This window comes from Miniopterus schreibersii (assembly GCF_964146895.1).
Source record: "Miniopterus schreibersii genome assembly, chromosome: 2".
NCBI lineage: Eukaryota > Metazoa > Chordata > Mammalia > Chiroptera > Miniopteridae > Miniopterus > Miniopterus schreibersii.
This window is the reverse complement of record NC_138102.1, coordinates 95,913,983-95,937,617: the sequence shown is the minus strand read 5'-3', so window position 1 is coordinate 95,937,617 and position 23,635 is coordinate 95,913,983. Positions and strand designations below refer to the sequence as shown.

The 23,635-nt window shown below is 40.9% G+C and overlaps 1 protein-coding gene and 1 pseudogene across 13 annotated transcripts; both read right to left on the bottom strand.

The window, feature by feature from the left end:
* Positions 1 to 248: 248 nt before the first annotated feature.
* EEF1AKMT1 (EEF1A lysine methyltransferase 1) lies at positions 249 to 22,735 on the bottom strand. Of its 12 annotated transcripts, XM_081130351.1 has the most exons (9): positions 22,687 to 22,705; positions 22,374 to 22,451; positions 22,041 to 22,114; positions 19,991 to 20,088; positions 19,264 to 19,383; positions 17,884 to 18,046; positions 10,452 to 10,534; positions 2,750 to 3,030; positions 249 to 424 (listed from the first exon to the last, which is right to left on the bottom strand). In XM_081130351.1, the coding sequence occupies exons 6-9, from the start codon at positions 18,025 to 18,027 to the stop codon at positions 288 to 290; spliced, it is 645 nt and encodes a 214-aa protein (XP_080986477.1). In that variant the 5' UTR covers positions 18,028 to 18,046; positions 19,264 to 19,383; positions 19,991 to 20,088; positions 22,041 to 22,114; positions 22,374 to 22,451; positions 22,687 to 22,705; the 3' UTR covers positions 249 to 287. The 12 variants fall into 12 exon arrangements, with proteins under 12 accessions (XP_080986477.1, XP_080986479.1, XP_080986475.1 ...); XM_081130353.1 differs by lacking the exon at positions 22,374 to 22,451 and having other exon boundaries at positions 22,687 to 22,733; XM_081130349.1 differs by lacking the exon at positions 19,991 to 20,088 and having other exon boundaries at positions 22,565 to 22,698.
* LOC308553897 (F-actin-capping protein subunit alpha-1 pseudogene) lies at positions 5,253 to 6,117 on the bottom strand (annotated as a pseudogene). Its single transcript has one exon. The product of its transcript is annotated as an F-actin-capping protein subunit alpha-1 pseudogene (transcript).
* Positions 22,736 to 23,635: the final 900 nt, after the last annotated feature.

Here is a 23,635-nt window from a genome sequence, read left to right as displayed (position 1 = left end):
TTTGGGTACTGACCAAGACACTAAGCTGTTTGCACTTCTGTTTTTACCTATGTTAAGTGAGGAGAGTAGGTTAGATGGATTGAAAGATTTCTTCCAACTACAATTCCACAGATTCAAGTTGGAAAGAATCTCAAGGTCCAGTAAGGAGCTATGTCCTCATTTGGGGAATCAGGTCAGGGAGAGCCCAGTGTGGGAGAGGGGAGAAGGGCACAGATTTACAACCTACTAAGAAAATAAAGAGGCAAATGTCACACAGGGTCCTTTCCTGCTTTATACACTGTCTGCATTTACACATCATAGTTTAGCCCAGAGTCATAATTCACGTAACAGCGAAACTCATTCGCCAAGGTCCGGGTGTGCTTTGGAATAAACTTGCACATCTTCACTTCAAGAAGTTTTGCTGCCTCTTCCTCCATGACGGCGCCTGAAGAGAACAGACCAGATGAACCTGAGGACAAATACAACCGTGTACCCTGGGCCCTGGTGCAACGTGACAATACCACTCAGCAAATGAGGATGGAGGTCAGTTCTTCAAGTTCTTTTTTACATTCTCCAACATTTTTGAAAAAATTACTTTCTTCCTTTTCTTATTTAATAAATAGTTTTCCTGTCTCTGCAAAGCTAAGACCCTGCAAGCTTTAGAAATAGCCGGGCTAGGTGTGGCTCAGCGGCTGAGTGTCGTCCTAGGATCCAGGCAATCGGGGATCGATTCTCCGTCAGGACACATGCCCGGGTTGCAGGCTCGATCCCCAGTCGGGGGCGTGCAGGAGGCAGCTGATCAATGACTCTCTCATCATTGATGTTTCTATCTCTCTCTCCCTCTCCTTTCCTCTCTCTGAAATCAATAAAGATATATTAAAAAAAAAAAAAAAAGATTATATCCCACTAACGTAAAGAAAGCAAAAATAATTAAAAACTGGTGTTGCCCTGGCCGGGTAGCTCAGTTAGTTGGAGCATCATCCCGTACACCAAAAGGTTGCGGGTTTGATTCCCAGTCAAGACACATACCTAGGTTGCAGGTTCGATCACCAGCCAGGACCATACAGGGTACAACCGTTTCTTTCTCTCTCCCCAGGCCTTTTCTCTCTCCCTAAAATCAATAAAAACATATCCTTGGAGGAGGATTAAAAAAATAATAAATATTATAATGCCTTAAAAAAAAAGAAAAAAATCAGGTGTTTCCGTTTTGATCAAGAACCCCCTTTTCAGCCCAGCCAGCATGGCTCAGTGGTTGAACATCACCCTATGGTCCAGAAGATCATGGTTCAATTCCTGGTCAGGGCACATGCCTGAGTTTCAGGCTTGATCCCCAGTAGGGGGCATGCAGGAGGCTGCTGATCAATGACTCTTTTGTCACTGGTTTCTCTCTCTCTCCACCTCTCTCTCTGAAATCAATAAAGTCATAAAACAAAACAACAACAAAAAGCTCTTTTCAGTAATATCCAATCTTGCAAACTCATAGGAATATATTCACACCAACCTTTGGATGACTCTGTCCTCACCCCACTGCCTGTCCTGCATTGCCCACCACTGTGGACATCACCCCAGATGCCGTCAAGGACCTGTCCCTTGATGCCCATAGCAGCAAGTGCTGCACAGACAGGAACTGAGGACTCATCCTGATTCTACCTTCTTCTCATTTCCCACATGCAGAACATAGCACATTCTTTCAGCTTCATCTCCAAGTGTATCTTTACTCCCCTCTCTGCTCTCCTGTGCTACCACCCAACCTTGTCCAGAGCTACGTCCACTCACCTCCATAAGTCCCTTTTGGTATAAAGTTAAAGCAAACTTCTTTAGGGATCCTGTTCCTTTAGGACTGGACACTTTAAAAGAAAATGGCAACTCTGACTGGCACCTGTATGGGACCCTCTCATCTGACTCCCTTTGAGGCCACTTCTGCAATGCTGCTCAGCCCCAGAGAACACTCGGATCTGAAGTACAGCACCCTGACTCTATGCCAGCCCGTCTTTCTCTGATCTTTCATATACTTAACAAAATTAGGAATTCCTTTCTTATGTCTGTTGTTATCCTTTTTAACCTATCCCCTAAAACTAAATGTACGCTCCATGAGGTCAGGCACCTGTAAGCTGACACAAAGGACTAGTCACAGCTATGAATTTAGAAGTAAATACTATTTGTGTGAACAAGAGTCATGTTCTTGACTAAGTATATAACTCAACAACGAGAACAGCTCCACCGCTCAGCTCAGAGTGCTTTGGGCAGAAGCCTGGCCACAGGCTAGGTATAGGAGCAGGGGACCACACCTCAGGGCCTGGACACCAGGCTGCCCAGAGAGGTAGTTATCATTTTAGTTCTGGGTGAAATTTCAGCACATCCACCTTAAGAAAACAGTGTATCTCAATCTCACCAGAAAGAACACTGTTCTGCTATAACAAACCTGATCTAATGCCTAGCTTGTAACCTCAGGCAACCCACGTTAACTCCACAGATTCGACATCAAGTGCAGAGGCCGCGTCAACGACTGATGACAACAATGACGAGTATGCTCCCCATGTGTGACCCACCTGATGTGTCAGGCACTCGGTCCTCACAACCCTGCGGCGTTACCAGCCCCATTTTTACAGATGAGGAAATAGGGACATAGAGAGCTTGCATAACATGTTTAAGGTCACACAATAAGTGGTGGATTCAGGATCTGAGTTTTAAGATCTCTTTCAACTCTTGACACCTGAGGCTTGAATATCCCCCTTTATCAACCTTTGTGAGATGGCAGCCTGGCACCTACCTGTGCACAGCAGAATCTTGTCTTGAGTCAGGTACTTGATGGTTTCTGAGGTTTTCCTGAGACATTCCTCAGAAAGATAGGGGGGATCTGCTATGACAATGTCAAAACTATGAGGGACAATGTTTACAGGGAAGTTCAGTGGATTATTGTAATCATAGAAGATAAACTCCTCTCCATAAATGGCAAATCTTCTGTCGTACTCAAAGATGTATACAGCCACGTCTTCTCTGTGCAGCTCTCTGAGTTTCTGGTAAACACTGGGGGTGCTCACACAGGCTATCCTGGAAAATAAAGTGAGTATGTGCATGAAGAGCTCTGGTAGACAGCTTCTACCGTTAGACAACAACTGCACTAAAAACCAGAGGTCCTGTGCTCAGATATTCCTAAAGGAAATAACAGTGCAGCTAACATGACAGCAGTAAAGTATGAGAGAAAACTAACTGCCACACTTTTAAGGAAACTGGCATTTAAAAATTTGAAACTCATATTTTTAAGTATAAAAGGGATAAATGTGCTTTTTATAGTACAAAATGTAAGACATTAGGAACATATAAGGGCCAAGTTAGGTAGCCCAAAGTCTAAATTTGACTATTATTTTCATGTTTCCTTAACATTTATGTCAAATACTTTTAGTCTCAAACTAAATATTTCGGAGTTACTTTGTAATATTCATAATCTTGAAAGAAAAACTCCAAATAACTGCTTCAGTAACTCCAGTTTTCCGAAATAATAGATTAAAATTAGGTCTCAGTGCAGAAAAGCTACTTTGAATTTCTGCTGCTTTTTTGTATAAGGAAATTATTACCAACAGCCTACAATTTATGAATGGGTAGGTAATGTTCCAATAGTTAACTCTTGTTTGTTTGTTTGTTAATCCTCACCCAAGGACACTTTTACACTGATTTTTAGAGAGAGTAGAAGGGAGGGAGGGGGAGAGAAAGACAAAGAGAGAAAGACATCAATGTGAGAGAGACCCATCGATTGGTTGCCTCACCCCAACCAGGGACTGAACCTGCTACTCAGGTATGTGCCCTTGACCAGGAATTGAACCCTCAACTCTTCTGTGCATGGGCTGATGCTCTAACCATGGAGCAACACTGGCCAGGGCACAACAGTTAACTTTTAATACAAATATATTTTATTTGAAATAAACAAAAATGCTTACACAGCTCAACAGGTCATTGGGAAACAAACTCTTGCTTAACTGGATTACTGAGCAAAAACAAAGCTGAAGCACAAACACCCTTCTTTTTTGACATGTATATGCAGTAGGTAGGAAGACACTACTTGGTTTTTTAAAAACTGACCTTCCATTAAGGCGTGGTCATGGAAGTGTAAACAATGTAAATGAATCCACACTTCAGTTGTCATATCGTATCTATGTCACCAGTGTATTCTGCCATCGCACATATACCTGCCAATATACCTGGGAAGGGTTGCTAAATCACAGTTACATTTAAGTTCTTGGCAGACAGGACTGAAGAAAAGTAATATGGAACAAGTTTTACACCCTATTAGAACAAATCACTAGTATTCCCTTAAATAACAGGTTACAATAGAAAGATACTGCCTGGAAGTTATCCTTTTCACTTTGGTTCATTTTCAGGTTTTGTGATTTACAGAGTTGTTTGATTCATTTGCTTATAGTACAATCCTGCCACGTGTTTTAAAGCACAGATACTTATTATTTCTTCATCTGCATTTTTCAAGTCTGATACTCTACTACATCCCTCGTATGTCAGCAGTTCTTAAATATTAAAAAAATAATGGTAAAACTCTGCTAAAAATGCAGGCGTCTACAACTATAATGGTACTAGATGGGAAGGAGACAATAGGGAAGGGGGAAAAGCAAACACGTTCATGTGCAGGGAATGTGGTTCAAGTCTTTGGATTTAAAAACAGCTTCCCCAGAGAAAAAGGCTATAATGGAATTTCCAGAAAACTTCTTTGGCACAACAAAAGGACCTGAAAAGCCGCAATCCAAACTTTTGAAAACTACAGCTATCCAGTGCTATAAATGATGATCAAAGCAGTCGCAGGGAGGAGGATGAAGGTGTATTCCATTCGGCTACAGTTGGTGGCACAGCCTCTTTAGCTGTTGGTGATCAGTATACACCATGGAAGTATGAGGTGTGATCCGAAGGACAGGGGTAGAAAAGCACTGAACATATTACCTGTCTATATCAGTAACAGGGCTTCCTGGCTAGGGAAATTTTCTAAACAGTAAAATGACTCCAGGAAAGATCTTTCTCCATTATTCAATGTGGCAGAATTAAAAATTTAAAAAAAGATTTACAAGTAGATATAGTGAAAACAGAAAATTATAAGGCAGAGAACACAAAAGTATCAAGACAATGCTATAGGTTCAACAATATTCCATGAGGCTAGAAAACCTGTTAACTCTGAAAGCCCTAGCTAAATATCACTCTTGGTTATAAATCACTTATATGACCATACATTGAAACCTTTCTTTCCACGTACTGAAGAATTCTACATTTAGCCTTTAAGCATTCTGCATTTCTTTGCCAATCTTGTAGCTGAGTATCTTGTTCCAGTCAATTTTGGTGTGGGTAACTGGAAGCTGCCAGTGCAAGGCCTTGAATGTGGTGTCTGACATTGTTTGATAGTTTTCACTAACTGCTGCCTGATATTCATTTTCTGCATGTTCTATGATTTTCATAAACTCATTGGCAGTTTGAAACAGTTACTGAATCCTGTACATCTTTATGACTAACCAATTGAACATTGCCATCTTCATAATAGTGTACCTGAATCTTAAGTACTACAACCACCTGGACTGTAGGTGGTGTGATGGTGAACCTCCATTCTGATCTCCAACAAACATTCCGGAAGTTTTTAGGCTGAAACTGGTAGCTTTCAACACACACAATAATGGTCTGCTGCACATCTATAGTTTTAGCATAAATAGTACAGAAGCCATTGGAATAATGATCTTTAACATAGGCCCTTAAAGTGCTGTCATAAGAGTCTCTCCAAGACTTCAGGCCTCCATCTGCTTTCTTTGGCTGGGGTTCACTTACTTCTTTCCGTAAGTCATCAAACTTAAAGGAAATTTTGTTTCTTAGATCTAAAAATCTGCTATTACCCAGGTCACCATGTTCTGTAATTAAGCCCTGATCTTCACATCCTTCTATCTTCACAGGTGCGAACTGATCCATGTTATACTGGGCAAATGCATGTGCTACCCCTTCCCTGATGAGACTGTCATTAGTAAGCAGTAGCTGAACATGGTTGGATACTTCAGTACATTCCCCGGGGGGTACATAAGTGATGAATTTAGCAGCTATGTGTACCTTCTCCTCATCTGACACCCAATCGTCAAAGCTGGCCATCTTGGGCTGCTTTGGCCCAGCCTAGTTAACTTTTAAAACCAACTGCTAAAAAAGCTAGAAGTAACAAATATTGAACTATTGAGTTGATTGTTGTCCATCTGTTACAATGGAATACTATGTGGCCATCACACGCCAAGACACTCTAGGAACATAAGGGGCAAAAAGACGTTTTGGTGAGTGTGAGAATATATGCTCAGAGGCACAAGAGCCAGAGACCATGGCTGCCTCACGGGAGGAGAACTAGGGGCCTGGAGATAATGAGGAAAGAGATTGATTTTTTTTCTCAATGCCCCTTATAACTTTTAGATATTTATCATGTATATATTATCATTCAAAACAGTACTTCTTTTAAAAATTAAAAATTAAGCTCAGCTTTAAACCTGTGAGATTCATTCCTCACACACAGGCTGCTTGGCCCAAATACACTTGAAGTGTGCAACAGCCTGGTGATGTCACGAATGCTTCTATAGAAAATGTGCATGTCCCAGTCTGAGTAACAGGGGCAAGAGCCCCAGCCCAGACTGCTGCCAGAGTTTGGGGAAAAGGCGGGAGAGTGAGGGTGTGGAGCCAGGACATCTTCACTGTGCTGGGATAACAAGCAGCAATCAGATGTACAATGAACTATCGCCCAAGAAAGAGGGTGAAATAAAGGTATTTTTAGACCAACTAAATCTGAGCTTGTTGCCAGCAGAACTTCTCTAAAGTTCTGAAGTACATGCTACATTCTGAAGGATGTACACAGGCAGCAGAAAAGTGTCTGAGATGCAAGAAGGAGGGAGCAGAGTGTGGTGAACCTGGGGGTACAGTGGGGTTTGTCATGGAGTGGTGGGGGTCCGAGGGCAACTCACCCCTGAGCTACCTCCTGCAAGTAACTGAATCTCTTGAGCCTCAGCTTCTGTCTTTAGAATGGAGAATGTAATGGTAACTACCTCACAGAGGTGTGAGAACTAAACAACATGACCTTCGTAAAGTGCTGACACAGAGGACAGGGCAGGCAACAGCAAGTACTCAATAGATGCTCCTACTTTTACTCATCTTTATGATTATGACACAGCTTCTGAAAATACTGAAGATGCCTGTCAGAAAAAATTAAAAGTTGCATCCAAAGCCCTCATATTAATGGAAAAAATAAAATATATGTAAAAACACTGTCATTAGGAAAACCCTAATAAATAACTACATATAATTTAAAAATAGAAAGAACAGAAAAAAGGGAAACTTGGGGCTTTCAGTTAAAGATGGCAGATGAGACACATTCGTGTAGATTTGTACCCTCATGAAGACCACTCAATAAAACACAAGTAAAATTCTGTTCTCTTGTTGAAGCCAAGAGAAAGAGAATATGAGAAGAGACAAAAGAAACACACTTAGAAAGCTGGAAAACAGTGGAGAGTGATATCTGACTTGGCAGACCCAAGACACCAAATCCTGAACTGGCAGCCAGGAAAGCTGGGGAGCAACCCTGTCTCCATCACTGCAGCCCATGGCTCAGGAAGCTGCAGACCAGGTAACTTAAGAAGCAGCTGAAGGTCCATTTAAGAAGACAGTCACTCCCAGGCTCTCCTCCCTCTCCCAGGCCCCCAGGTGTCCATCCCTCCACAACAGGCATAAAACTGGAGGGATGGTCTCTGGATTGGAGGACAAAAAGGGGGTGCCAGCACAGCTAGTAATGTGGTACCACGTGGTAATAACAAGGATTAAGTTAAACTCATTGGATGCTGGGACCTCCAGCCCTCTAAGTAATGTGCCCCCCCCCAGATGATGTCACGACACACATAACTTCCAGGGATGAATTAGAAGACTCTTCCTAGAGCTCTGACCAGCCCCAGAGGAAAGACCCAGACAAAGTGACACTGAAGGAATAGGAAATAGCTCACCCAGGTCATCCAACTGCAGAGACCAAGTAGATAAGCTCTGCCATGTGTCACAGCTTTCAGAGCAAATGTGAGTGGTCAGTGAAGGTCAACAGACATTCAAGGAAAATATTTAATATTAGAGATCATGTTGGAATAAAGAGACTGTGGGGAGAAGAAAACATTTTTTAAAAATCCTGTAATTAATATCCTCAGAAGGATGAACAAGATACAGTAATAAAGAAATGTTCAGAACAATCAATGAACGCATAAGTAAATAGAACAACAAATTGATGTTTTCCTCTTTCCTCCTTCCTCTCTCTTTCTAAAAATCAATCAATAAAATTTTTTAAGTAAATATTCAAAGACCCCAAAAGAGAGCTGTAGATGATTATGTATATATGATAGTAGAAATGGTAAACTCATCAGAAAGTTTAGAAAATAAAGTTGAGGAATTTTCCCCAAAAGTAAGGAAAAAAGACAATAGATGGAAAAAAGAAAAGTAGATCAGGTTTAATATTCAAATAACAAGAGTTCCAGAAAGAGGAACAGAAAAAACAGTGGGGAGGAAATCAAAGAAATAATTTAAGACAGTTTCCCCAACCTGGAAGAAATGAGATTGAAAGGGCTCCCCACCCAGCACAAAAGGAGAATGCTCTACGCCAGGACACATCAAATACTGGGGATTAAGAGAAAATCCCAAGTTTGCACTGAGTAAGGAAAAAACAGGCTTCCTGCAAGAACTCAGAACAGCGTGGAATTTCTCAACAGTACCTATGGATACTTGGAGGCCAGGAAGCAATGTCCTCAAAACTCGAATTACATACCCAGTAAAACTATTACAATTGAGAGTAAGGGTGGAATAAAGGTATTTTCAGACATGAAAGGTTTTTAAAATTTCCCTCCCACATATCTTTTCTGTAGAAACTACTGAAGGATGGACCCAATGCAGATTAAGGCTACAAACTGAGAACTGGGATACAGGAAACTGGGAATTCAGAAAAAAAGAGAAAAAAGGACCCTCAGCATGATGGTGATGGAAGACACCAAGATAAAGAGCTGTAGCAAAGCTAGAAATCAACCGGTCCAGCTTGGAATGGGTGGTAAAGTTCTGAAGTAATTTTTTTCATGGAGTTGAAATATTTTTGCATTTATAGACAGAAGCTATATATACCAGGGGAGAATTTGAGGGTTAAGTGATATGAATATAGAAACACATAAAAAATAGGAAATTAATTTTCTTCAGGGAAAGTGAAAAGTTTTACAGTAAGGAAAAAGTAAAAGGCTTAGCTATAAGGAACATTATGTTTTCGAAACAATATACACCCTGTTCTAGCCCAAATCAGGGAATAACTCTATTGGGAGCATGGACAGATAGCATACATGTCTGTGGAACTGGTAAAGTCTGAAAGAGCTAAAGCCTCATTCTCTGTGGTGAGAGATCAAGAAACAATGTCAAAGGTAACAAATCCAGAACAACCAACATAAACATGTCATTTAGAAATATAGTTGTAAATAAAAGGGAGCTGAAAAGGGGAGGAGTGGGCAAGGACGGAAAATTAGAAATGGGTATTTTTTTAAACAAGCCTTTAAGACCATTAAATTACATGCATGTAAAGTTTTGTGGTTTTTTTAAAATCTTCACCCAAGGATGTGTTTATTGATTTTGAGAGAGAAGCAGAGAGAGAGCAAGAGAGAGAGAAACATCGATGTGACAGAGAAATATCGATTGGGGAGCAAACCTGCAACCTAGGTATGTGCCCTGACCAGGAATTGAACCCACAACCTTTAGGTGTATGGGACAATGCTATAACCAACTGAGCCACCCAGACAGGGCTCTGCATATAACGTTTTGAGGAAAATAAAAACCAAGATTAAAAAAAAGAAAACCTACATTCTTAAAACTTCAGAAAGTCAAGTATTAAGATATATTTTTCTCTTAGAACAAACTGTAGGGATATAAAAGGAGCAGGTTAGCAAATGTTAAAATAAAGGACAGAGATAAGACATTCTACAATGAATACATTTCTGGGTGTCTCTGAACTTGTTAATGCAGCAGTTCTTATTCCTCATATTCTACAAACCATGAACTACAAATTCTGCAGATTGTTTCAGACTTCTTACAAACCATCTCTCATCAAGAAAGGACATTTAAAATATTAATTTAGATTAAAAGAACTTAATAAACTGATGAACAGAATAGATGCAATGACATGGAAGCATAGATCAGACTAACGAATGTCAGAGGGATGGGGGGAGGTAGAGGAGGAGAGATTAACCAAAGAATTTATATGCATATATGCAAAACCCAAGGACAGGGGCAAAGGTGGGGAGAGGGACTGGGGAGGGGGATGGGTCGGGGTGGAATGGGTCACTGGGGAGAAAAAGGGACATCTGTAATATTTTAAACAAAAATAAAATAAATAAAATTTTAAAAAATAAAAATAAAATATTAATTTAGATTAAAACAAAAGTGAAACAGAATTTGAATCTCACCTTCCACCTTCCCCGGCAACTGCAATTGCTTCCTTAGCAAGCCTCAACGCAGTTTCCTGATTGTACCAAAACTGGCTCAATTGCTGTAACAGAGGGATGAGTTCAAATCATTTTAGAATTAGCATAAATTTGGTTCCTTTAAATTAAACATGTGCATATATTTAAAATTTTTCTTTTCATTTTAAAACCAATTTTTGGAAAGTTATTTTAAATTAATAGAAGGCCCGGGATCCAAAATGGCAGGAGTAGATGGAAGTTACACTCAAGTCCTTCTAGGACCACACTGGAAGTAAAATTAAATTATAGAACAATTGCCCGGCTGGCGTGGCTCAGCGGTTGAGTATCAAACTATGATCCAGGAGATAGCGGTTCAATTCCTGGTCAGGGCACATGCCTGGGTTGCAGGCTCGATCCCCAGTAGGGGGCGTGCAGGAGGCAGCCAATCACTAACTCTCTCATCATTGATGTTTCTATCTCTCTCTCTCTTCCCCCCCTTACTCTCTCTGAAATCAATAAAGACTAATTTTTAAAAATTTTTAGAAAATTATAGAACAATCAACCTGAATAACAAACTGAAGACTAGCTGACGATAAGTCTTATAACCATGGATTTATAAAACAGCCACATAAAGACTGGTAAGAAGGGCAGAGACACGAAAAGGGCTGGCCCCTACCACACATACTCAGTCCCAGCCAGAGGCAGTCACCAACTATGGATTGCTTTGTAACTCCTAACAGGCAGCTCAGGCCACAGGCAGCATCTGACATTGACCTGGACCAGAGTCTCTCCCAAGAGGCCCCAGAACAAACACAACTGGGAACTGGCTTCAGATCACAGAAGAGCACTACTCATTTAGCTTCACAAAAGGCACACCCAAAGGAAGATGTCGACAAGCACCAGACCCTACAGGGCCAAATTCTGTTTCATGGGGTCAGCCCCCTGCCCAGCAGCTCATACATTGTGGTTGGGGTCAATCCTCACAGTCAGCCAGGTTGAGGGTGAACCCCACCCACGGATGGGCAACAAGCAATCAAGACAACTATAAAAGGAGGGCTCATATAACCCGGGCAAGGGACACTTGTGGAGCACCCAGCTCAGGTGATCAGGGAGACTTCACCACTGTGCCCAACAGGATACGTACTACATAAGGCCACACTACCAAGACTGGCAAATATAGCAGATCTACCTAATACACAGGAAAAAAAATACAGAGAGGCAGCTAAAATGGGGAGAGAAAGAAATATGCCCCAAATGAAAGAACAGGAGAAATCTCCAGAAAAAGAACAATAGAGGCAAGCAATCTACAAGACATCCAGTTCAAAGCAATGGTTATAAGGATGCTCAAGAAATGTAGGGGAAGAATGGATGTACTCAGTGAGAAATTCAACAAAAAGATAGTAAGCATGAAGAGGGAAAGAAAAACCATAAAAAAGAACCAATCAGAAATGAAGACTACAATAACTAAAATGAAGACTACACTAGAAGGAATAAACAGTAGGTTGGATGAAGCAGTGATCGAATCTACAATCTGGAAAAGAAGGTAGCAGAAAACACCCAATCAAAGCAACAAAAACAAAAACAATTTTTTAAAAATGAGGATTGTATAATGGAATTCTGGGACAACATCAAGTATAACAACATACCTGTCATAGGGGTACCAGAAGGAGAAGAGAGAGAACAATGGACTGAAAACCTATTTGAAGAAATAATGACTGAAAACTTGCCTAACCTGGTGAAGGAAAACAACACACAAATCTAGGAAGCACAGAGTACTAAACAAGATAAACCCATATAAAGACATACCATAATTAAAATCCCAAAAGTTAAATACAAAAACGGAATCTTAAAAGCAATAAAAGATAAGCAGTTAGTTACTTACAAGGGAGCCCCCATAAAACTGTCAGCTGATTTCTCATCAGAAACTTTGCTGGCAAGAAATATACAAAGTGGTCCGGCCAGGCCTGGCTCAGCAGTTGAGCATAGACCCAGGATCCAGGAGATCGAAGTTCAATTCCCAGTCAGGGCACTCGCCTGGGTTGCAGGCTTGATCCCTGGTCAGGGGCCTGCAGGAGGCAGCCGATCAATGCCAACTCTCTCATCATTGATGTTTCTGTCTCTCTGTCTCCCTCTCCCTTCCTCTCGCTGAAATCAATACAGAGAATCTTTTTTTTTAAAGAAAAGAAATATACGAAGTGATAAAAAGCAAGAACCTACCTACAACCAAGCCTACTCTACTCATGAAGGCTATCATTTAAAACTGAAGGAGCCCAGCTGGGCATGGCACAGTGGTTGAGCATCGACCTAGGATCCAGGAGATCGCAGTTCAATTCCCGATCAGGGCACATGCCCGGGTTGCGGGCTCAATCCCCAGCAGGGGGTGTGCAAGAAGCAGCCGATCAATGACCCTCTCATCATTGATGTTTCTATCTCTCTCTCTCCCTCTCCTTTCCTCTCTCTGAAATCAATAAAGATATATTTTTTAAAAAAAAATTGAAGGAAACTAGCCCTGGCTGGTGTGGCTCAGTGGTTAGCACATCAGCCTGAGAATCAAAGGGTTGTGCGTTCAATTCCTGTCAAGGGCACATACCTGGGTTATGGGTTCAATCTCCTGCCCTGTTGGAGTTCATGCAGGAGGCAACCAATCAATGTGTCTCTCTCATATAGATATTTCTCTTTCTCTCCCCCCATCCTTCCCTTCCTTCTACTCTCTCTAAAAAATAAATGGAAAAAATATTCTTGGGTGACGATCAACAACAAAAAAAATAAAGATATTTTTAAATAATAAAATTGAAAGAAAATAAAAAGCATTACAGACAAGAAAAGTGAAAGTTCATTAACACCAAGCCAGTATTACAAGAAATGTTAAAGTGACTTCTTTAAGACAAAGAAAGAAAAAAAAAAAGGAGGAACATAAATATGTATAATAAAAATGGCAATAAGTATGTCCCTAAAAATAATCACTTTAAATGTAAATGGTTTAAATGCTCCTATCCAAATACACAGGGTAGCTGACTGGATAAGAAAATAAGACCCATATATGTGTTATCTATGGAGAGCCACTTTATTTTCTTATTTTATTTCATATCTTATTTTACTCTATTTATTTTACTTTATTATTTTATTTATTTTACTTTACCTTACTTTAATTTACAGTTTAATTTTTAGTTTAGTTTTAGTTTAGAGAGTTTAGTTTAGAGAGTTTAGTTTAGTAGAGTTTAGTGTTTAGTTTAGTTTAGTGTTTAGTGTAGTGTTTAGTGGTTTAGTGGTTTGGTTTAGTTTAGTTTAGTTTTTTAGTTTAGTTTAGTTTAGTTTAGTTGTTTAGTTTAGTTATTTTTCAATCCTCACCCAAGGATATTTTTTCCATTGCTTTTCAGAGAGTGGAAGAGAGAGAGAGAAACATCTATGTGAGAAAGATACATCAACTGGTTGCCTCCCACACACCCCCCAGCTGGGGCCAGGGATTGAGCCTGCAGCTGAGGTAAGTGCCCTTGGCTGGAATCGAACCTAGGACCCTTCAGTCGGCAGGCCAACATTCTAACCCCTGAGACAAACCAGCAAGGGCTGGAGATCCATTTTAGATCAAAAGACACACAAAAACTAAAATTAAAGGGATGAAAAAAATATTTCACAAGCCCAGACAGTGTAGCTCAGTGGTTGAGTGTCAACCCATGAAATTGGAGGTCACGGTTCAATTCCCAGTCAGGGCACATGCCTGGGTTGCAAGCTCAATACTCAGTAGGGGGTGTGCAAGAGGCAGCCAATCAATGATTCTCTCTCATCACTGATATTTCTATCTCTCTCCCTCTCCCTTCCTCTCTGTGAAATCAATAAAAATATATTTAAAACAAACAAACAAAAAATATTTCATGCAAATAGAAACAAAAAGCTAGGGTAGCAATACTTACATAAGACAAAATAGACTTTAAAACAAAGGATATAAGAAGAAACAAATGTACCCAATGAAGAAGCACCAAAATTCATAAAGCAAATATTGGCAGACATAAAGAGAGAGATCAAGAGTAATATAGTCATAGTTGGGGACTTTAACACCCACTGACATCAAGGGATAGATCTTCCAGACAGAAAATCAATAAGGAAACAGCTGCATTAAAAACACACTAGAATAGATAAATTTAATTGATAAGTTCAGAGCATTTCACCCCAAAGCACTTTTAAAGTGCACATGGAGGGGAGATTCCATGATGGTGGCAGATTGAGTAGAAGCTACACTGACACTCTTCCAGGACCGAACTGGATTGAAAACTAAAATACAGAAAAACCATCCTGAATAGTCAACTGAAGACTAGCTGGAGAGCACCCTCATAACCAAGGACCTAGTGGAGACCACACAGAAATTGGTAGAAAGTACAGAGGCATGAGAGGGCTGGATGGGCCTCCACAGGCAGTAGCTAAAGGTCCAGAGGGATATCTCAGCTGTGTGGGATTCCCACAGAGAACTATGGGTCCTAAACCCCAAGACGGGCTTCCCAACCCAGAGCATCAGAACTGAGAAAGGTGCCCACATAACATCTGACTGTGAAAAGCAGCAGAGTTTCTGTCTGTCAGAGAGAGATGGATGGAAATGCAGATACACTCTTAAAAGGTCAATGCACAAAGTTTTGTGTGCAGCCACTTACCTTGGGCTCTGGCAGAGGGAGGGCAGAGTGGACTAGAACTGTGTGAGAAGAATCCAAGGGTGGTGGCTCGGAGGATAGAGATCAGAGGGCAGCTATCTGACTCCTGTGCTGAGTAATTCCCCCATACCACAGAGGACATCTTTCTCAGGCAGAGATTTACTGTCCAAGCAGCTTTTGCCTGGGGGGGGGGGGAAGCAATTGCCCCACCTGTTGGAAAACCTCTGGCCCCACTCTATGGAGTTTCTACAGCCTGAGGCTCATTAAGAGACGGATAACAATCAACTGCTGGGTGCTTTGAGACTTTGCCTGATTTGCTTCTGGACCCAGGGTTTGGAAAAGCAGGCCTTGGTGTGCACCTTTGTCCTTTACAAATGCACCCAGCCCAAACAGAGAGAACTACAAACTGTGGAGTGCAGAAAACTTCAAACAGGGTACTCAAGGCCCGTCACAAACAGTGCCTGTCACTAGCCTGCACTAGAGACCATCCAAAAAACTGGCAGTCCTAGCAGATCTACCTAAAACATAAAAACAAATCCAAATGGGCAGCCAAAGTGGGGAGATGAAAAAAACAAGCCCCAAATGAAAGAACAAAAGAATTCTTCAGAAGAAGAGATAAATGAAATGGAAATAAGCAATCTATCACTTAGAGAGTTCAGAATAATGACTGTAAGGACGCACAACAGCATGAGAAAAGAAATGGAAACTATGAAGGAAATTAAGGACATAGTAGAAATAAAAAACACATTGAAAGGAATAAACAGCAATTAAGGGAAGGTGAGGACTGGATCAGCAAATTAGAAGACAGGGTAGAAAAAAATCACTCATTCAGAGATCCAAAATGAAAAAACAAAAAACAGGAGGACAGTTTAAGGGAGCTGTGGGACATGAAACATAACAATATTCACAACATAGGAATGCCAGAAGGAGAAGAAAGTGAGTGATGGATAGAGAACCTGTTTGAAGAAGTAATAACATGAAACATCCTTAACCTGATGAAGGAAAAATTCGCACATATTCAGGAGGCACAGAGTCCCAAGCAAGAAGAACCGAAAGAGGCCCATACCCAGACACATCATAATTAAAATGCCAAAAATACAAGACAAAGAGAGAATCTTAAAGGCAGCAAAAGAAAAGTAATCTGTTACCCACAAAGGAGCTCCCATAGGGCTGTCAGCTGGCTTCTCATCAGAAACTCTACAGGCCAGAAGGGAATGTCATGAAGTATTCAAGGTAATGCAAAACAAGGGTCTGAAACCAAGAATACTCTATTCAGCAAGGCAATCATTCAAAATAGATGGAGAAATAAAGAGCTTCCCAGACAAGAAAAGGCTAAAAGAGTTTATCACCACCAAGCCAGCATTGCAGGAAATGTTAAAGGGACTGCTGTAATAAGAGGGAATAGAGAGAGAGAGAAACATAGGTGTAAAGAATTAAAATGCAAAAAAAATCACTAAATCAGATGGATTTAATTGACATTCACAGAACATTTCACCCCAAAGTTGCAGAACATACATTCTTCTCAGGTGTACATGGGTCATTCTCAAAGACAGACCACATGTTAGGACACAAAACAACTCTCTACAAGTTCAAAAAGATTGAAATCGTATCAAGCATCTTCTTGAATCACAATGGCATGAAATTAGAAATCAACTGCAGTAAAAACACTCAAAAACATTCAAACACATGGAGGATCACATGATCTCACTAATATGTGGACTCTAATGAACAAAATAAACTGAGGAACAAAATAGATCCAGAGAAGTAGAACAGACTGAACAATCTCAGAGGGAAGGCAGGGGTAGGGGAGTGGGTGAGATTAATAAAATAATTTATATGCATATATGCATAACACAGACAATAGCTTGGAGAAAGCCCGGGGGTGGCGCAGAGGAGGCAGACGCAGAGTGGAGAGGAGCAATGGGGAAAAAAATGGGACATCTGTAATACTTTTAACAATAAAGATAAATTTTTTAAAAAAGAAATACAAATTAGTCACAAAATACTAATGGGGATGTAGATTACTGTATAAGGAACATAGCCAGTAATACTCTAATATCTAGGCACAGTGCCAGGTGGATACTTGAAATATTAGAGGGAGCACTATGTAAACTATATGATTGTCTAACCACCATTCTGTATCTGAAACTAACACACTGAATGTAAACTGTAATTGAAAAATAAAATTTAAAAAGAAAACCAACAAATAATTTAATAGAAGGCCCTACTTAATTTTGGAATTGATGCACTGGGTACCACTGGCTGCTTTTATCACAGGAGACAAACAGTCAATGTGTCTCCTGATGGAAGAACACATCCCCATCTGTGTATTAGTCCTGCCAAAAACATTAAACCCGAATCTGATTAAGCCTCTAGGTTCAACTATCAACTATTAGGATTACAAATACAGAGGACTGAAGAACATGTTGAAGGACATCAGAGATGCCCAGTCCCCTACCCCTTTTTTGTGGCCTTCTGTTTTTACCTGAGGAATGTTTCCTGAATTACTTGTTTTTCCCTCAGGGGCAAGTTGGTTGTTTTTCATCTTGCTCCTTCTGTTCACACTGATTATTTCCTTTTAAATTTCTACTGATCCTTAATTATCTACTCACATTTATAACTTAAGTTTTATTTTAATGGAAAAAGTGGATTCCTCTGCAATGCAATAGGCACATTTCTCCCCTGAAAGGCAGGGATGTTGCCAGTGGTGTGTAGACAAACACATATAGACAAACAATGGACTAGGTCCAGAACAGGTTCTACACCAATATTTTCTGATATGGAATGCATTTACTCACCCAGTTCTCTTCTATTCTCCCAACACTGTATTTGTCATCCCCACCTGGGTCGGTGTGTTGATTCTTCTCAGCATAAAATTCCTGGAGAGCTGTTAAGGCGTGGGAAGAAAGCTGGGGGACATCGTCATCTTCCAAGTCACCCATCTCACAAATTGTCTACAACCTGCAGATAAATTTAAAAAAGTGCTTCTTCCCATCAAGTAACAATTTTATAATATTTATCTCACAGCAAACATCCAAACTGAAAGTGAGTTTTTTAAAAAAGTAAAACATATTTAAATGAGATCAAACATCTACAGAGGTTGCCCACTGAACTACAAATTTAACAAATGCAGTTTTCTTTTAAAGACAGTTTTTACAAATGAGATTTTCAGATTTTTATGATTCCTTGCTGAATGAAAATTTTACCATTAAGTATTTAAAGACATTTTGCTTTCTTCTGATACCCCAATGGCCATGTGCAGACATTTCAGTCAATTCTATGTACCAGAGATCTTTTTATACTTGAAAATCACTGTTCAGATGATCTAAGGCTCCTGGGTGTTGACAGGGTAAGTAAAGGACTGATTTTGGGGTTTTTTTAGTGGAGGAGCATAGAAGGAGATATGGAAAATAAAAGGGATGACTAGGAGAAAGAAAAGAAAAGTAAAACAGAGGAGGGAGAAAAGAATGGTGTTTTTGTAGGAACTGATGATGGCCAGGCACAATTACTTCCTGGGATACCACCCAAAGTTAGCCAAGCTGCAAAATTTAGGCATAGCTGTGAAGACATCCCTGTCTGCCCAAGACTCCTGACAACAACTGCAAGTTGAGGGGCTCCCCAAACCACCCTTGGTGTTCAGTAATTTGCTAGAAAGCGTCACAGAACTCACTAAGGACAAGTATACTCAGTTATCACAAAGAAAGGGTACAAATTAGAGCGTCAAGAAAGAGATGCACAGAGTCCCAAATGTCCCTCAGGAAGCTTCCATTGCCCTCAGGAGGAACTATCTTCCCAGCATCCGTGTATCAGTGACCAGTTTGTATTGAGGCTTCATGGCATTACCACAAATGACTGAATTACTGCCCAACTGGTTGAAGTTAGTCCCCAGCTCCTGTCCCCAGGTTAGGTGATACAGCCTGAGGGCCCTCCATGAATAACAGAAATTCCTATCACAGGGGAAAGTGTTTACCTGTCAAAAGTCAAACCTCTATTTGGGTCAAATTCCTTATTACACAGGAACCAAACACATTTACAAATCAAGTTATTCTGAGCACAAAAACAGCACCCTATTTTTTAAAAAAACACTGTGTCTAGACCTAGTCAGTTTGGCTCAGTGGTTAGAGTGTCAGCCTGTAGACTGAAGGGTCCCAGGTTCAATTCCAGCCAAAGGCACCTACCTCTGATACAGGCTCAATCCCTGGCCCTGGTTGGCACATGAGCAAGAGGAAACCAATCAATGTGTCTCTCTCACATCGATGTTTCTATATCTCTATCTCTCTTTCCCCCATCCACTCTCTCTGAAAAGCAATGGAAAAAAATATCCTTCAGTGAGGATTAAAAATAAATTAAAAAACACTGTGTCTAAATTTTACAACAAGTGATGATGTGTTGAGTCAGCAAAAATTATTCAAGAGCTTTGTCATGCTGCTCCCTTCCTACTCCAAGATCTATGTGGGTGTATCTGATCCAGTCTTAGCCTTAGGCCCAAGACACCAAAGGCAACTGGAAAAAAAAGACTCTAACAGGAGAAATTCTCCAGGCCTAGGAGTATCCAAAAGGTGCAGAATAGCCATTTAAAATGAGAAATGCTTCTTGATGCTTTCTCCTTTTCAAAATAAAAAAAAAGCCAGACTTTCCACCTAAAATCCTACAAACAAAAACAAATCCTGGTATGTATTAATTACTGACAAACTAGTGTATTGTCATGAATCTCAAGAATGGGTAAATTACAAAGTTACAGAACACATATATTCCACTTACATGAAGTTCAGAACCACACGGGTAAAAGCAAGTGAATAAAAAATTCAAGGTTAAAGACAGTGGTTCCTTCTGGGAATGAGGGATGGGTTTGGAGAAGAATACACGTAATAATTTCTTAAATGTTTATTACAAATCAGGATAGACCTGTGGATTTGATTCTGTGAGTAAAAAGTGCCTGAAACAGCTTCCAAACAGTTTGATGCTTCTCCAGAGTACTGAAGGACTGAATGAGTCATTTTAGTCTACAGAGAAAAAAGAAAAAATTTTTAGGAAAGCATACTAGGAGCTATTAGGCCAGAAAATTTCCAAATGTAAATTCCAGGTTATGGTGTATGCATGCTGAACTGCAAACTGACTGCAAACTACTAGAAGGTTTCATTTTGGTTTGATATTTCAGAATTGAAAGTTCCTTTCATTTGGGAAAATAATTGGGCAACTATTAAAATCCAATGTCTCCTGGCAGAGTTGAAATGTACAAGCTATTCCTGATTAAAGCAGCATGGCCCTGCCTAGAAGAGCTGAAGAACAAAGTGTGTGTGTGTGTCCATATAACATTCCTATAGACACACACATATATGTATATCCTTGATGTAGACAGGAATATCTGAATATTTATTTTATTAATACTGAGAAGCACTTTCCATAGGTGCATCTCTTGAGAAGGGCTTTCAAATTGCAGCTTGAAACCTGTCAGCAAGTCATTTAGAAATAAAACATATAAACAAAAAAAAGAAACCAGTTGACTTTAAGAAAACTGTCAAAGAGCAGTTTAAGGAAACTATCTTTCATGGTTGTAAAAAGAATTAAATTAATCCCTGGTTGGTGTGGTTCAGTTGGTTGAGAGTCATCCCATATACCAAAAGGTTGCTGGTTTGATTCCTGGTGAGGGCACATGCCCATGTTACAGGCTGGGTCCCTGGCAGCGGTACGAGGAAGGGGACAACAGATCAATGGTTCTCTCTCACATCATTGCTTCTCTCTCTCTCTCCCCCTCTTCCTCTTTCTCTAGAATCAGTGAAAAACATATCCTTAGGATTTTTTTAAAAGTTTACTTTAAAGTTGACCAAATCCATTCTTTTAATAACTGTTCACTGAGGCACTACTTTGTACTAAGCATTCTCTTAGTGATGGGAATCAAAGTCCCTGTCCTCTTGGATTTCACTTTCTAGTGAGACAGTGAGACCATAAACAACAGAAATATATGCTGGACAATGATAAGATAAATGGAAGAACATCTGGAAAGTAGGGGCTGCAATATTAGCAATCGCTGACTGTTTCCTACATCACTGAAGTGAGTTCAAGAGTGCATAACTGTTAAGTGGAAAACATTGAAATGCTGACATACTACACATCACTAAAAATTAAATTTAGTTTTAACATGCTAATTTTTTTACTTGTGACTACTTTATCATATCTTTAGCATTATGTAAAATTTTCTAAGTGGGTCTGTGAAATTGCTGTGAAAGAGATTTTCAAGTCCAAAAGAGTTGACAAGTGCTGTATTATATTAAACTGACAGCGAGCCTTATGTGGCACTCATTGAAGAACCAGGTAAGATTTCCCCCGCAGGGGAACATTTGGCAAAGTCTAGAGGTATTTTTGGTTGTCTTATCTAGGGAGGGAAGCTGGCATCTAGTGGGAAGCTGGTCAACTCCATATAATTTATAGGAATACCCTCCACAAGAAAGAACTATATGACCCAAAATGTCAACAGTGCTAGGGGGTTGAGAAACTGCTCTACTGTGATGATGTGATGAACCTGCTATTAGAGGAGCTGCATTTAGTGCCATGGATCAGAGTCAAGTGCATGTGTGGGTGGAGGATGAAAGTGAGGCCACAGGTGGTTTACCTTGGCCTTGAGGGAGAGTACTGCAGAAGGAATAGCATGAAGATGCCGAAGAACAGCATAGTAAAGGGGCAGTCATGTGCAGCCTGGTCAGGGGTGAGCAGGCTCCTAATGGCCGGTACAGTCCCTTTCTATTTCTTTACACAGCATCTGACTCAACATAACTAATGTAGTCTACAAAATAATGCGCAAAATTCTTCAATTTCCATATATCAACTTCGCTTAAAGCCATCCCTCAGTCCTCCACTGCATAAAATCCTACAGGCTCCCGCCCTGGCCGGTGTGGCTCAATGGTTAAAGCATGGGCCCGCAGACTGAAGGGTCGCAGGTTCCATCAAGGGCATATACCTCGGGCGTGTGCAGGTTCTCTCACATCGATGTTTTTTTCTCTCTCCGCCTTGTCTCTCCCCTTTCCACTCTCTCTAAAAATCAATGGAAAAAAATATCCTTCCGTGAGAATTAACAACAAAAAATCGTACAGGCTCCTACCACCTTCTCTGCAAGTGATTCTGGGGAGGCGGTGGGTGCAAAGGAAAGAGCATTAACTGGGGTTCTTCCCAGATTCCCAGTCACCTACAGAGAGGACCCCCTTCGAATCCCCGTGGGAAGCGCCCGCAGTCCCTCACTTCCTTCCCCTCCTTTCCTACAGGGATTTACCCCGCCTCCTAAAGCTCTACTCACGCTGTTTTAAACTAAGAAGTTAGAAACAAGTTGTGTCCAGTGAGACAGGATCATAAAGTCCAGTTCTGTCCTCTGCACCTGCGTAACCACAAGCAACCGCCTGGTCTCACGTCATCGCTGCGCGACATCCCCAAGCGTCCAGGCCCCTCCCTTGACCCTCTAATCCTCGACCCAGCACCGGACGCCACCACCTCCACATTGCTCTAGACCGCACAGACTTCCGCAGGGCGCCATCCACGCACTGCTCCTCTTCCCCAACGGAACCTGGAAAGTGGGAGCACAGCCAACCCCACGGCCACTCGCGTCCACTTACCACCACGCGTGCGCAGGCGCCTGGAGCTGGTGAGGGGGAGTGGGCGGGGCCAGCCAAGCGGCGCTCGCGCGTGCGCACACCCGCTCAACCCGCGCGTTTTAGTTCCCGCGCTAGCGATGCGCAGGCGCTGACTTTGGAGGTGCGCTGTTCCCTTCAACAATCGTAGGAATTCAATTAAAACGTTTAGGTTTTTCGAGCGAAATGCAAGAAACCTATTTGCTCTTGGTTAGGTGTATATTTCAAAAACATCTATCAGGGCTTCGTTGGTCTATATACTCAGTCTTATAATGAGAAATCAAGACAAGAGTCCTTATAATGTTGATAGGATTCGAAAAATTTCTTAGCCTCTCCGCCATAATCAGATTTCCTTCCCGAACTCAACGTGGTTACTAGGTCCAGCCATGAGCATTTTTTCACTGGAGGTGACAGCGAAGGCGACATCTGGTCAGTGAGCAGACAAGGTAGAAGCTGTGTTCACGCTGAAATAAGGCCAGCTATTGATTTGGCAAATAATCTAATCATCAGGCAGCAATATTGCCCTATGGAAATGATTCCAAACGTGGGAGACTTGCCGTGAACCTCCTAGAACCGTCTGTTGAGGGCATTCCTTCAGTATATATTAAAACCTCTAGCAAAGTACCTGGCACATAACAGGCACTTGTTAACCCGGGTAGTTACTAAATCATACTGATGCACTTATTTTCCATTCCAGAAGGCATTCAACCTGTATTGTGTGTCTACCTTCCTTTCCTTTACCAACTTTATCAGGATGTTTTATATATTCTGCAGAATCGCCTTAAATCCTTCCTGGCATAAATTGAGGATATAAATAAATGACTTAGCTGCCAAATAATAGTACATAAAACAGGTTTGCAACTTGGGAAGTACCATAATTTCTATTATAAATACTGTTTCCTGGTCTGTAGCAACCCATGCTTTACTTCTTACT